Source organism: Gopherus evgoodei, chromosome 8 (genome assembly GCF_007399415.2).
Source record: "Gopherus evgoodei ecotype Sinaloan lineage chromosome 8, rGopEvg1_v1.p, whole genome shotgun sequence".
Classification (NCBI taxonomy): Eukaryota; Metazoa; Chordata; order Testudines; family Testudinidae; genus Gopherus; species Gopherus evgoodei.
In genome coordinates, this window is record NC_044329.1 from 38,337,091 (window position 1) to 38,352,249 (window position 15,159).

At 41.7% G+C, this 15,159-nt stretch overlaps 2 protein-coding genes across 5 annotated transcripts in view; both read left to right on the top strand.

The window, feature by feature from the left end:
* Positions 1-13,012, top strand: part of LOC115656093 (protocadherin alpha-3-like) — a 54,540-nt gene extending 41,528 nt beyond the window's left edge. The window contains 1 exon segment of the mRNA XM_030572387.1: positions 12,917-13,012. Within this exon segment, the coding sequence (XP_030428247.1) occupies positions 12,917-13,012 (96 nt within the window).
* The window catches only part of LOC115656387 (protocadherin alpha-C2-like), a 302,084-nt gene that overhangs the window by 157,301 nt on the left and 129,624 nt on the right, over positions 1-15,159 (top strand). The window lies entirely within an intron of this gene.

The window sequence follows — 15,159 nt, forward strand, 5'->3', positions numbered from 1 at the left end:
CTGGCAGGCTGCTCTGCAGCTGCCACGCTCAGGGACATTCACACAAGAGTGTTGTCTCGTCCTGGGCTGTCTTTCACACTATAACCTATCTTTAATTTAATGGCCTTTTCAACGAGCCATTTACCCACCCAAATGCGGCAGTTCTGCCTGATTTCCCCTTGTTGCAGGTTTGCTGAGATATTGAGGGGCTGGCTTTCATGTGTTCCTGAAGCATTCGAGCTGCGATCCTTTTCAGGCAACTTTTCTAAGGATTTAGGGATTGCAGATTCTGGGACCCCCACGTCTCCAGCATGAGCCGGGGTGGTCACATCTGATTTCAGACACGGGGCATTATTTGTACCATAGACCAAGAAGCCGCGTGTGGCTCCAAACTAATCTGCTTTTTGCACCCGAAAGCGGTGATGGAAAATTCCCTAATGTGTCCATTCAAATCGAAGTGACCCAGATAAACAAGTCCCGATTTCCCACGCAGACAATTCAAGTCTATTACCGAGGTTGGTTGTGATTCCAGAGCTGCGTGTCCCTCTAGAGAGAACAGAGGACCCAACTGTTGGCAGCAATTCTCTGACAATCTAACGGACGTCCCCATTAAAACGAGTTCTGAATCTGAAGCCCCGAAGCGATGTCAAGTGCTTTCTCGTTTTAGGATTGGTAAAGCCTCGTAAAAGCAGCTAATATACCAGCTAAGCACCTTTGCAAAAGACAGAGGCTCTCTGATAACCTGGACTGTTACTGTCCTGGGTGCTGGTGACAACGCCTCGGTGTTCAGCTAGTGTGTGGATCGAGTTACTGTCGGGGCAGCGTTCCTGAAGGCATTTCACTAACATCGGCCACAGCAGTTGCCTTATGCCGGATCCCTTGGGGGAATGGCGTATTGCCGTTGCAGGAGCACGGGATTCAGCCACCCAGGTCTGAATCCGGCCAGTGCGCAGGTTAGGCTGAAATGCGCAAAAGTTTCTGACCGCCTGCAGCTTTATACAGTTTTCACATCCACTCTAACGGGACGGGTGTCAGCGAGGTCCGGGCATTGCAGTGTCCGTAAAGATAACTGAGGGAACTGACTCTCCCCAAATTGTCCTGGCCTATCTTTTCAGCCCAATGCCTACAAAGGAGCGCTCGGGAGAAGGGTGTATTTAATTGCTGTGTTGGACAAAGATTCAGGAATCAAGGAGAGAGTTTGCTGGCGGATTCCAGATGTCTTTGGGAGCAGAACGGTCGGCGAAGAACTGTCACTCTGTAGGTACAGATCTGGTTCTGGACCGTGAGACAATGTCCGAGTATTAGCATCACTGTTCAGGGACTGGCTGGGCGTCCCGCCAGTGCTAACAAAATCCTCCTTGGGAGTCTCTGTCTCTCTTGGACAATAGAGGCTCGGCTCTTTGCCTCGTCTGAAGTGTCCATTCGCTCCCAGAGTCGCCATTCTATGCTGAGCATCTTCAGGTTTCCCAAGTCCAAGTTAAAGCCCACAGCCACGGCCTGACCCTGCTCCGAAGCTCCATACATTTGGTCATTATTTGGTAGATCCGAATTACAACGCAGCAGTGATACTCCCTTCCTGGGAACGGGACACCTGGTAGCTCTGGACACGATGCTCACAGGAAGGTTACCTGCTGATTCGAACTGTGGCACTGAATGGACACTCAGCCATGTTTGAGACAGTTGTGATTTGTTACAGTCAACGGAGCCCAGTTCTGCGGCTCTTTCCTCTGACTCCAGAGCACCCAGGACGGCCAATGGCAATGGAGAACCAGCTCTCTCAGTCACGGTCACTATTGGCTTGTTCTTCCCTGACTCACGCCCTTCTGGATTTTAGTGAGGTGGCAAAAATTTAAGTAGGTGCCGCAGTCAGTCTCTGTTTATTCAGCAACATGGTTTCCATTCCCGAACTGGTTTTGTGTTTTTCAGTCCTACCTGCACCAAAGCGCCGCTCCCAGAAGAAAAATCTTGTACAGAAGAAGTGTCTTACTTAGGACTCCGGTGTCTGTAAAGACTTCGTTGGTTACCTTTCAACATATTATTTACCACCCGAATTCACGGTGGGAAGAAGAAGAGAAGTTTTCTTGGATGTCGGTGGCTTTATGACCTGTTTGGAATCCATTCTTCATAAATTGTATTTCTAACCTGGCAGAACTATAATGCAACGTTAACAGTAAATAGCACTTTCAATCCATTTTATGTTCCGGTTTATATCTAGAAAGGAAAAGAACTCAGTGAATGAAACTGAGGCAAGAGACTACATTAAATAGTGAACATCAGAGTTACAGTTAGGCTGAAATATTATTTTATCGTTAGCTTTTCTGTTGTGAAGACAGTTTAACTCTTAAGGAAGATAAATATTTTTGCTGAGGATCAGTTGAACATTTAATAGTGCTCTTTATTTGGACCAGTTCGATTACATTGCTGCTGTTTTCAATTAAAAGAGAGGATTGGTTTTAGGTTTCCAGCTTTAAGCAGCAGATTGTGACACCGTTCGTTACTCATGCTGGTGAGGCGTTACTCACTCGAGTAGTCCCATTAACTTTAGCAGAGCTACTGGTATGAGGAAGAGTTCACCAATGTGAGCAAGGAGTTCATAAGCTGAGTCCAATGGACTGATGTCAAAGTAGTCATAACCATGGGAGCTCTTCAAATCGTCCCTGCTAAACACCTGAAGACCGAGTCATTGGATCCAAAAGCCGCAGGTTTTCCATAACGTCAACTCTCAAAACAAAAACAAAATGTAAAAATATCACTGATGACATAATTAATGTCAGAAGTCCCGAGGAGCGAGGGTTTTTCCTTTAGCCTGGTGAGTTAAACTCACCAGCCCAATCGCATAAAGTATCGCAGAATTTCAGCTGTCCCCTTGCAGGAAAATAGTCTGCGAAAGCGATCCTAGTCTTGCTAAGGGTGATCTCCCTCATGCCCCACCTTGTATCCAGACCCTACTCTGTGTTCTTGCAACCCAATGTCTTTCTGGCTTTCCCACTGGACTAACAGACCAAGGAAAGCACGTGGGTGGTTAACTTCTTTATATGCTTTCCGAGTAATAAATAGTTTTTGTGCCACCCGCGAATCGGTTTTAATCACTCTCTCCCTTTATTTACAGAGTAAAATGCAAGGTCACTGAAATCTATAACACTTTTAATAAACATACAAGTTACTATGGGGGGATGGGATAGCTCGGTGGTTTGAGCATTGGCCTGTTAAACCCAGGGTTGTGAGGTCAATCCTTGAGGGGGGCCATTTAAGGATCTGGAGCAAAAATCTGTCAGGGATGGCGCTTGGTTCTGATGCAAGGGCAGGGGAATTCTTAATTTAATTTGGGGGAGAGGATAGTTCAGTGATTTGAACATTAGCCTGCTAAACCCAGAGTTGTGAATTCAATCCTTGAGGGGGGCAATTTAGGGATCTGGGGCAAAAATCTGTCTAGGGATTGGTCCTGCTTGAGCAGGGGGTGGACTAGATGACTTCTTAAGGTCCCTTCCAACCCTGATATTCTGATTCCATGGGGGCACCTACTCTCCTGCACATAACTCAGTTAAGTGAAGCAGATCTCAGTGAAAACAGCAGGAGTTGTGCAGCTAGAAATTCAGGGCCTGATCCTGTATCTGTTGAAGTCAATAGGAGCTTTGCCATTGATTTCGGTGGTCATAGGATCAGAATCTTAGTGCCATGATCATTCTTCTTTCTCCCGAATAATCCAAGTTGATTTCTATTAGTAAGTGAGCTCAGAAGCAAGCAAAAAGAGGGCGGGAAGGGATCATAATAAAACACTCCACTGAACTTAGTTGGGGACAAATATGACTTTTAAATTTTTCAAATGGCATTTTAAGAAGCGGAAGAATTTTGTGCTAAGCCAGGAGCTTGCTAGGGCAGTGATGAGCTCTGTTAAATGAGAGCTCTTACTTCCCTTTCACACGTCACTTCTACGCCCAGATTTACTAATAGCATGGCTTGGGCGTTTTCTCTTGCTAATGCTGGCTGTTATGTTGCAGATGTGTACGGAATCGGCAGGATCTCCGGCAGGGAGAATTTTCCGCGTCTTTTCTGTTTGTCATTCAAATATATCCCGCTTTCAAAAATAGTTCCAAAATGTTCTCTGAGGCCATTTAGAAGGATGCCATCTATTTATTCTGTAACATTTTAACACTTTTTCTTTAATCCAGTGATGTGGCGGAGACTGTTCTTTTACTAGCTGTCATGATAGCTGTTAGACCTCTAGGTGGCGCTGTCCACCAGTAAGGTACCCAAGTGTAATAGAAGATCTTTTCCATCCACAAAACCTGCTGCAATATAAAAGAGCTGGCAGTAGCTGGCTCAGCAGCAGATAACCTGGTGATGATTTCAGGGAGCATAAGGAAGAGCATATGCTCTTTTCCTACATTTTAGAAAACTGTTTTGTGGGGTGGATTTATTTGTTTGTTTTTTGGGTTTTTATTTTATTTTATTTTTTGCTATTTTACCACTTTGCTTTGGCGTGGTAACTTGAGCTCTTTGCTGAGATATTGGATTATGTTACTGTTGAAACGGTCTGCAGGGAGCTGAGCCAGGGAAAGAAGAATGCGGGTCCATTTAATGGTGTTCTGCCTTATTTCCTACACCGTGAATGGGCAAATAGAGTATTCCATCTCCGAAGAAACTGAACGTGGTGTGTTTGTTGGGAATATAGCAAAGGATTTAGGAATAGATGCAACTACACTTTCACTCCGGAAATTTCGCATGATCACCAGTTCAAGTAAGCAATATTTTAATTTGGATGTAAGCACGGGGACTTTGTCAGTTAATGAACCCATAGACAGAGAGCAGGTTTGTGAATTAAAAACTACCTGTTTTCTGAATTACGAACTTGTGCTAGAAAACCCTCTAGAGCTTTATAAAATGGAATTTAAAATACAGGACATAAATGACAACTCCCCCAGGTTCCCTTTGAATGAATATCACTTAAATGTAGCCGAGTTTTTATCTCCTGGGGCTCGGTTTACACTCCCCAATGCCCAAGACTTTGATGAAGGCGCCAACAGTGTCCAGACCTATTCTCTGAGCCCTAACGAACATTTCCGACTGGAAATGCAAACACGCGGGGATGGGAGTAAGTACCCCGAACTGGTGCTGGAGAAGCCCTTAGACAGGGAGCAGCAGTCCACCCACAGACTTGTAATTACAGCCAAAGATGGTGGGAATCCCGAGAGGTCCGGTGACGCCCAAGTCATTGTGACTGTTCTTGATACCAATGATAACGCTCCAGCGTTTGAACATTCGCTCTACAGGGCAAGTATCTTGGAAAACTCCCCCAACGGCACGTTGGTAACCAAAGTACATGCCACTGACTTAGACGAAGGTCAAAATGGAGAGATCAGATACTCCTTTAGCAATAGCACTTCTGCTGATGTACAGAGACTATTCCTAATCCACCCCCAGACCGGGGAGGTAAAAGTGAATGGCATTCTAGATGGCCAGAGACCTGTTCTAGAGATGTTCATTGAGGCAAGGGATAAAGGTGCGTTTGGAATGTCCAGTACAGCTAAATTGCTGGTGGAGGTCACTGATGTAAATAATAATGCCCCAGAGGTTACAATCATGTCTCTTTCCAGTCCCATCCCCGAAGACGCTGTGCCCGGCACCGTGATAGCTCTTTTGAGTGTTCTGGATAAAGACCCTGGAGAGAACGGGCAGGTGACTTGCCAGATCTCCGCTGACATTCCCTTCCAACTAAAACCCTCTTTCGACAGTTACTATAGTTTGGTCACTGACGGACTTCTGGACCGAGAATTGGTCAGTGAATATAACATCACCATCACCGCCAGAGACCTTGGTTCCCCGCCAATCGTTACCCAAACGACAGTATTGGTGCAAATCGCCGACGTGAACGATAACCCTCCCAACTTCGCCAGACAATCCTGTGACATCTCTGTGGCGGAGAACAATCTTCCTGGAGCATCTTTGTTCCAGGTGTCAGCATCTGACCCCGACATTAGCGGGAATGGCCAGGTCTCTTATGCGCTCAGGGACATTGACATTGCAGATAGTTCCTTGTCCAGTTTTTTATCCGTTAACTCAGAGAATGGAAACATCTATGCAAAAAGCACTTTTGACTATGAACAACTCAGGAGTTTTCATTTTCAAGTGATAGCCAAGGACAACGGATCTCCGGCCCTGAGTGCGGCCTTAAATGTGAATATGTTCATCACGGATCAGAACGACAACGCCCCGGTCATCCTATACCCTGGGGCCAGGAACGGCTCGGTCGCGGTGGAAATAGTCCCTAGGTTAGCCGATGCCGGTTACCTCGTGACTAAAGTGGTGGCGGATGATGCGGACAGCGGGCAGAACGCGTGGCTTTCCTACCATCTGCAGCATTCTTCCGACTCCAGCCTATTCAAGGTTTTGCCCAATACAGGAGAACTCAGGACTACTCGCTCCATGAGGTCCACGGATTCCATCAAACACAAAGTGGTCATTCTAGTGAAGGACAATGGGGAGCCGTCCCTCTCCTCCACGGTAGCCTTGGGCATCCTGCTGGCTGACTCCCTTCCCCAGGCCCTCCCGGACTTCGGTGACGGGATGGAGGGACAAGAGCAGCTCACTAGCCAGAACCTTTACTTGATCATCTCGCTCGCTTCCATTTCCTTTGTGTTCCTTGGCTTTCTACTCTTTCTTCTTCTCACAAGGTTTTTCCATTGCAGAACGAACTCCTCCCGCAGCGGCTGCTGTTCAGGGTGCTGCTCAGTGGATGGGCATGATAAGTATCGCTTCAACGTGCGCAGGCTCCCAAGATCTCATTTAACACCTGACATGGTGGAAGTCTCAGGAGTGGGCAAACTGACCCAGACCTATTTGTACAGAGCTTCTTTGGGTGTTGGTCCTAGCAATAACAATTTACTGCTGAACGGAGACGCTGGAAATCTTTTCAATGGCGCAGGATTACAAGGGCCCACGGCATGTGTTCAAGTCCGGAAGGTGAAGAGCGATCACTTTAATGCTGTTCTAGTGGTAAGTTGTTTTTGTTTAAATTATCCCCATTTAACCTAAAGGTACGTGGACTGTTTGGTTTTAAATTTACTTACCCAGCGGCTCCAGCGCTAATCTTGTACAAAAGCGAAATGGTTTAATCACAGGATAGCGGATGCCATTATGTTAACACAAGCAAAATGAAATATCCTAAGATAATTCTATTCAGGATCTCCTAATTCTGTTTTAAAGCAAAGAACTATGCGAGAAAAAAACAATACCTTCGATTGTAGCATGGACACAGTATGCCATATAAAGTCAGATGGTGCCCAGGCTGAGGGAACTATATACTCTTATATACTAGTTCACCAAACAACAATTAGAGGGAAAGAGGGTGTGAAATAAGTGAAAACTAAATTGATTTATGAGTTCAACTAGAGCATGAGAAGAAAAAAATCCAAAAAAGAGAGATGCCACCTGAACTTTCGAGATTCTGAAATTTTCCACTTATTGAGATTTCCCTTTAGGGAGGGAAATGGTGAGAGAGAAAATAATGTCATATGAAAAGGTGATATTTTAAAGTACTAATATGTCTTTTCCAAGGTACCTAAAGGAATTAGTTGCCCAGCTTCTTCAGGGGCCTTTGAAAATCCCACCCTCAAAGCTTTAGATTTGCAATTCATTTATATCTTCTAAAAATAATATGAGGATTTTGTGAGACTCAAAATAATTTCTGGTCCTCTCACAATATAAGTGATCTCCTTCTGAGGAGGAATCATTTTGTTAGATTGCAGCACAGGACTGTGAGTCAAGAAAGCTGAATGGTGTCACTAGGATGGCACTGACTTGCTCAGTGACCTTTGGCCAGATTCTTCAGTTTCCCAATCAGCAAAATAATGATGATACCTTTTTACGAGATGTCTTATGAGTTTTAATTAATGCTCCTGCATAACTTTGAAGTGCCAAGCAGTCTGTAGTCTGGAGCCCTGGTCCCGGACAGAGCAAGACTCAAACAGTTTAGCACTCAGGCCCCTAGATAGGCTGGAGCACCAAATGGTCTATGGGTTCATGCTCTTGGGCAGGGTGAAGCACCAACTCAGTCTAGGGGCTCAGGTCCTCGGGCAAGGTGGCTTGCCAACACAGTCTAGGGGCTTCTGACCCTCAGTCAGGGCAGAGCAACAAAGCAGTCTAGGAGCCTGTCATCCTCCAGCAGGGTACAGCACCTAAACAGGCTATTGCCTGATGTCATAAGTCAAACAGACAGCAGACACAGGCTTTTTGGCCTAATGTTAGGAGGCTGCCACCTCATGGGTGGGGTTGGCAACATAGGGTAGGGAGAGCTGGGCCCACCCTCCTCCACCAGGTTCCAGCCCAGCACCCTAGCAGTGGCAGAGGGTTCTCCCACTGGGTCAGTGGTGATCTGGCTGAAACATGTTGATCTGAATTCTCGTAACATCACAACCAGACTAAAGTCTGGTGTCCCTAGGCTACATCCTATGACCCTGTTGCGGTGTACCTCTAGTCTGTGGGCATCTGCTGTCTCCTCGGCATATACACAGGTGGCAGTCCCAGCAGCAATTCAGTGTTCTGGTCAGCTGGCAGCTCCAGTGAGTCCTTAGCATGGCAGATGTTCTCTTCAGGTTCCCACTGTGGCAGTAAGTGAGAGGCATCTGTCTCGTTTGCTGGCTCCAGCCCAACTGAGCAGCAGGGCTTGCCTTTAATACTTCTTGTTCCCCCCTCTGCTTCTGCATGGTGCATGTGGCTGTCATGGCTCTGCCTACCAGGTGGATCCTTTCCTGCAGTCTCAGAAGGAGGCAACGCCCCTTCACTACACAAAGATGTTACAAATGCTGTGCCAGGACTTCTTCCCAGTTTATATGGTAAGTTCCACAGACTCCTTTAAAAATGTAGACTGGGGTTTTCAGATGAGCCTATGGGATTTAGGATCCCATATCCCGGATGGAAAATGAGCAAATTCATAGCTAAGGTTCTGAAAACAGTCTTCATTCTGCCCCATATGCCTGCATATTTTTCACTTAATGAGAGTATGCTTATATCATACGGTAACTATTACAATGTTAGAAATCATTAGCTATAAATTAAAATATAATGCTTTATGCAGACCTGCTGATTGCCTTTTGTTGACTATTTATTCTTCTTTATTGTAAATAAGTAATATTCTAGCCTCATGTGGTGTATGTTGTGCTTTGAGGTCTGTGGTCTATATGTGGATGAAGAGATAATTTAATTTGTAGAGGGCTCCTGTATGTATTAATGATGATCAAACTCCTAAGGTCTTTAAGGTCTCTAAGGGAAGGATGATGGGAAGGAAGTTGATTATAAAAAGTATAGTGGTTTCTTTCCTAAAGTCAGTCAGAAAGTTGTCTGAGAACATATAACTAGAACTGAGCTAATAAATGATTGTTCAGTTTGGTGGCCAGACGAAAAAATCTGGAAAAAAAATGGTTCTTTCTGAACTGTAACTGAATATTTTTTGTTTTGCAACTGCAATAAAACAAGGCAAGAATAATATTATTGTTTGGTCAATTCAGACACTTTGAAATGAAATATTTAAAAAATGTCAAAATGAAATACTTTGATGTTTCTGAATTTTTATCAAAGTTTCTTTTTCAGCCAAAACTATTTGCTGAATTTGATCCAAATTCACGAATAGCTTTGGTGCCCTAATAAATGCATTTTCAGTGAATTTACAATTTGTTGAAAAAAAAATTGCCCAGCTCTACATATCTCTTAATTTCTGTCTCACATTCTTGGGCTACCTAGATCAAAGGACTCCTCAGTGTAGAAACTGTCTAATCTGAGTGGAACTCCTACAAAAAAATCTAGATTATTGGTTTGAACCTATTTACTCTTTTGTATATTTGTTTTTAATTTTATTTATATTTTTGCCTACAGACTAGAATTAGTGAATTCTTGCTTTGTTAACAACTTCGCATATCTCTATAGGGCATGTGGTCTGTATAATGTATCTCACCTTATCTGAAAAACTAGAAGACTAATTCACTTAAGGTAATGCAAATATGGGAGAACTTCTCTACTAATGGAACAATACAAACAAATTCAATTCTTTTTCTCACTTGAGCTGTTCATAAAGAAAGCAGACTGTTTTGGGTAATACCTCTTTAACAGGAGAAGTATGGAACATTGAACTAGAAGGTTCCATTGCACAAAAGTATGATTCACCATGATATTGTTTCTGTTGTGTTCATTACATATAAATATATAGCAGATGAGGCCATCAGTTTTTCTCTTGCTATTCTAAAACCTCAGAGAATGCATTTAATAATGGAGTTAAGCTTAATAACTTGAAACAGAAAATGTAAAGTGCAACCAAGTATTAATTTATAATGTTGCTCAAGTTGTATTGAAAGAGGTGATTTGTTCTGTTCTTCAAAATTCTATTGAAATTTTTGTAACAAGAATATATAATTCAACTTCTAAAATTCCCTAGTTTTATATGAAAAGTGAACTTCTTGGTATCTGAGGTGAGTCTATACTATTTGTTTGTACACTTCAATTTAGATATTTTCAAAAGTAATAGTCAAATAATAGAACATATAAACCTCCTCTTTAAAGGTTTCCTCCCATTTCTAGTTTTCTGACCCCTAATATTTTTCCTTTGTCTTCAATCAGTGTATAAATAGATATATAGACAAAATTTGAAATTCCCTTCATCCCTTCTAGTAGGGTGGAGTGATCCTTAGATCATCCGCATATAGTCTTTGACATTGATCATAGTTATTTTCATTCAAGTTGGAGCTGTCCCTCCCTGATTGTTTTCATTATGGGTTCCAGAATTTTTTGAAATGTGAAAAGGGAGCAGGGGACCAGGGTCTAGTTTCTCTGCTCAATGGGAACTTGTAGGGAGTAGTATTATTCATATGCATTCTAGCTACTGGTTTATGATGCATCATGTATGCCTGTTTAAGAAACTGTGGTATTTCCACACTTTTAAGAATAGGATGTCAGTAAGCCCTACTCCACCCTTTCAAGTGCTTTCTCTGCATCTATACTCACAGGACCTGATTCTTTATTGTCCTGCACCAGTTGTAGTCATTTACACCTGTGAAAAGTGAATGTACTGTGGGAGTAAAACATAACTATTCTGATTTTACAACATCCTACACTCACTAATCTGGCCAGAAAATATGTCATTGATTAAAATAAATTAGTAAATGGATTATTCAGTGTACATTATTTTCCTCTTATGAATCTAGCCTGATTTGCATGCCTACATTTGTTAATACGTTTTCTCTTCTACTGGGTAATTAAAAAAAATGTTATAGGCATTACCAAGAGGAAGATTGGTTGTTGTGATATTAGATTCTTCCCTGATTAGAAGTACTGAGAGTCTAGTTAGATTGAAGGACTGAGAGGAGCTTTTTTTTTAGATTAAAAATTAATTTCATTTTAATATAAAGGACCACAGTTGTTTGTAAAGCACTGATAACATTCCAGAGTCAACCTCTCTGTGCCAGTGTATGACAGATATGGCAATTTCCTATAATATAATTGAAAAACCTTGTTGAATTAAGTTTAAGTATCTTGGAACATCATTGTAATGTTTGTATATTTTTATGTGATAGTATGTAATTTCTCCAAGGGCGAGATGATATGGCTAACATGAACCTAGGGAAGTGTTATGAACGTCAAAGGACTGAACTTTTGGGACAAACAGAGTTAAGTGGGAATCTCTAGGGGAAGATGAAAGCAAATTTACCCTTCTTTAATTATGCAAAAACTGAGTTGTTTGAAGCTGTGCCCTGAGGAGGGGACCTTGATCAGTTATCACCTGTTAATGAGGACAAGAGCAAAAACCCCAGCTGTATATAGGAAATAATGAACTATTCATGGTTATTTTTGTTCTGAATCAAAGCAGTTATGAACTTGTAACCACAGAAATACCCCTATGTTGGGTGTGAAGGACTGATCACCTACCACAGCCATAGCTGGAGAGTGGGTTGATCTCTGGTAAGCTTATTAGCATGCACACTGGTTCTTTTATTGTTTTAAATATGATTTCTCTGTAATACTTAAGAATAAATGTGATTGCTTAGAAAGGGCTATGTGATAACTTATAATTGTGGGCAATTACACTGTTTATATCTCTGGCCTGTTTAAACAGCCTGGCTTGTTGGGGAACTCACAGTGTAGGCAGGTGTCAAAGTTCCTTCCCCACTCTGAACTTTAGGGTACAGATGTGGTGACCTGCATGGACACTTCTAAGTTTAATTACTAGCTTAGATCTGGTATCGCCACCACCATCCAGAATTTCAGTGTCTGGATCACTCCCTGTCCCCCCAAAACTTTCCCCTCCCTGGGTAGCCTTAAGGGACTTCACCAATTCCTGGTGAACACAGATCCAAACCCCTTGGATCTTAAAACAAGGAGAAATTAACCATCCCTCCTCCTTTCCCCCCACCAATCCCTGGTGAGTCCAGATCCAATCCCTTTGGATCTAAAAACAAGGAAAAATCAATCAGGTAATAAGAAAAAAAAAGGCTTTTAATTAAAGAAAGAAAGGTAAAAATCATCTCTGTAAAATCAGGATAAAAAATACTTTACATGGTAATCAGATTCATATAGCCCAGAGGAACCCCCTCTAGCCTTAGGTTCAAAGTTACAGCAAACAGAGGTAAAATCCTCTCAGCAAAAAGGAACATTTACAAGTTGAGAAAAAAAATAAGACTAATACACCTTGCCTGGCTGTTACTTACAAGTCTGAAACATGAGAGACTGGTTCAGAAAGATTTCGAGAGCCTGGATTGATGTCTGGTCCCTCTTAGTCCCAAGAGCGAACAACCCCCAAAACAAAGAGCACAAACAAAAGACTTCCCCCCATCAAGATTTGAAAGTGTCTTGTCCCCTTATTGGTCCTCTGGTCAGATGTCAGCCAGGTTTACTGAGCTTCTTAACCCTTTACAGGCAAAAGAGGCATTAACCCTTAATTATCTGTTTATGACAGCAGGGAACAATGGAGCCTGGAAAAACACTGATCAGGAGGGAGAAGGGCATGGATCTCCACCCAAGAGAGGTGATGGCTAAGGAACCAGGAGCCTAGAGTGGGTACCCTTGCTGAACTGCTGAGGGAAAATACAGGTGCAGTTGCCCTGAGCTGTGACACAGGGTCACACCTACATTTAAGTGTGTTACTGACATGAGAGAACTTTATCTGATTGTGTCATTTTGGGTAATGCTTAAAAGTTTTTAAAATATATTAGTTATAATGTTCCTGTCCCAACGTAGCTGATCCCATAGTATTAAAGTGAGACATAATCCGCAGAAGAATATGAACAATATCATCTATGCATTTGTGAGCAACTCTAAAATGGTATTTATTATTATTATTATTATTATTATTATTATTATTATTATTATTATTATTATTTATTTTATTATTAAAAGACATAGGATATTATATATGATGGTTTAATATGAAGGTATTTTTGGCACATTTTGGAAGACCTCAGTAACTCACCTTGAGTAAGATGGCCATCCTAAATATATGTCCAAAATTTTATATCACACCATACCACACCATTCATTATCTATCTATCTATCTATCTATCTATCTATCTATCTATCTATCTATCTATCTATCTATCTATCTATCTATCTATCTATTCTCACAGAACTGTCTGAACTATCCTTTTAATCAGCTATGGTGCTTTACCAGTAGACCCTTCCAGGTAGACATTTGGCTGCTACTAAATCATGCAGTTTGGCTTGCTTCCCATATAGCTGGGAGAATTTCATACATTAATAAAACATCCTCCCCAAAGGCCTGCTACTTATAAACTTGCATAAATATTGACCAATCACTTCGGAGAGCACAATATTTGATATATTTTAAGATTCTTTAGGAGGGATCATCTTTCAAAACTCTTTCACACAGAGAAGCTGGACAGTAGTCATCATTGTCGATGATAGTACCTTGTTTTCCCCATGAGTTTGCTACCAGTAGTATACCAATCTTGTGTATGTGGTGGACACTTTTCTTGGAGCAGAGGGTAGAGTTCTCCTGGGACACCACTTAAATCTAGAAAGATTCTCTGGTAGAAGTCTTGCAGTAACAGATGGGAGGAAGTGCAGAAATGTGAACAGCTTTCCAATTGCTGTTGTTGTTAAAATAAAATAATTATGCGTGGTTAACTGAAATACATGAACCTTTTTTAAGTTGCCAGCTTCATCTGTTATTGTTTTAGTCTGCAACATATATGTGCTTTGCATCTGTGTTTCTCCTACCCTTAACTGAAAGATGGTGATGTGGTTATAGTACACTACTGGGAATCAAGAAATCTGAATTCTATTACTAGTTATAATGCAGAATTTCTTTATGACTTCAGGTAATTCACATAACTGTGTCTCTGTTTCCCTATATATAAGTGTTATTACATTTAAATAACTAGCATTCTAGAAATTCTTTTTCTTCTTACTGAATGGGAACTTCCATTTTCTTCTCAGAGATGTTGGTGAAAATGTACTTTTTTTCTTTCTGTTCACGTATTTAACTGACAATCTTGCTCTCCTTAGGCCTCCATGACTTTTTTTCCCCACCCATTCATTTGGAGTATAGGCTTTTTCTATCTCAGTACTTACATGGCTCCACTTACCATTTCTTCTATAATATAGAACTAATTTGTTATCACCAAGTTTTGAATTTTCACCCTGCAATGCTCAGTTTCTCATCTCCTGAATTTTATAGCCACAAAGACACAGGGATGGCCCTGTCTATTTATATTTTGGTTGATCTCTCCTAGATCTTGTAAAATTTTATCTCACACTGAACATGATTCATCTGAATACATTATGTAAATTTTATTTTCTTAACAGGAGTATTGATTTGTGGAAACTGTATTTGTTAAGTTTGATAGAATAGATAAGAAGAGTATAAGGGAAGGAAAAGGTTAAAACTTCAACATGAACAGTTTCCTCCACTGTGTCTTTGTGGCTGTAAAATTCAGGAGATGAGAAACTGAGCATTGCAGGGTGAAAATTCAAACTTGGTGATAACAAAGTAGTTTGCTCCATAGGAATGAATGAGGTGGTTATAAGAATGCTTAGTACTAAAATAAAAGAATGCATAAGGGACATTCCAACAAGAGTCCTGGAAAAAAGAAAATTTCCTCCTGTATTGTACCTCCACCAAGGTGTGCCCAATAGAAGCCAGACATAGCTGTGAATTTGTGGTAAGAAGTTTAGCAAAGA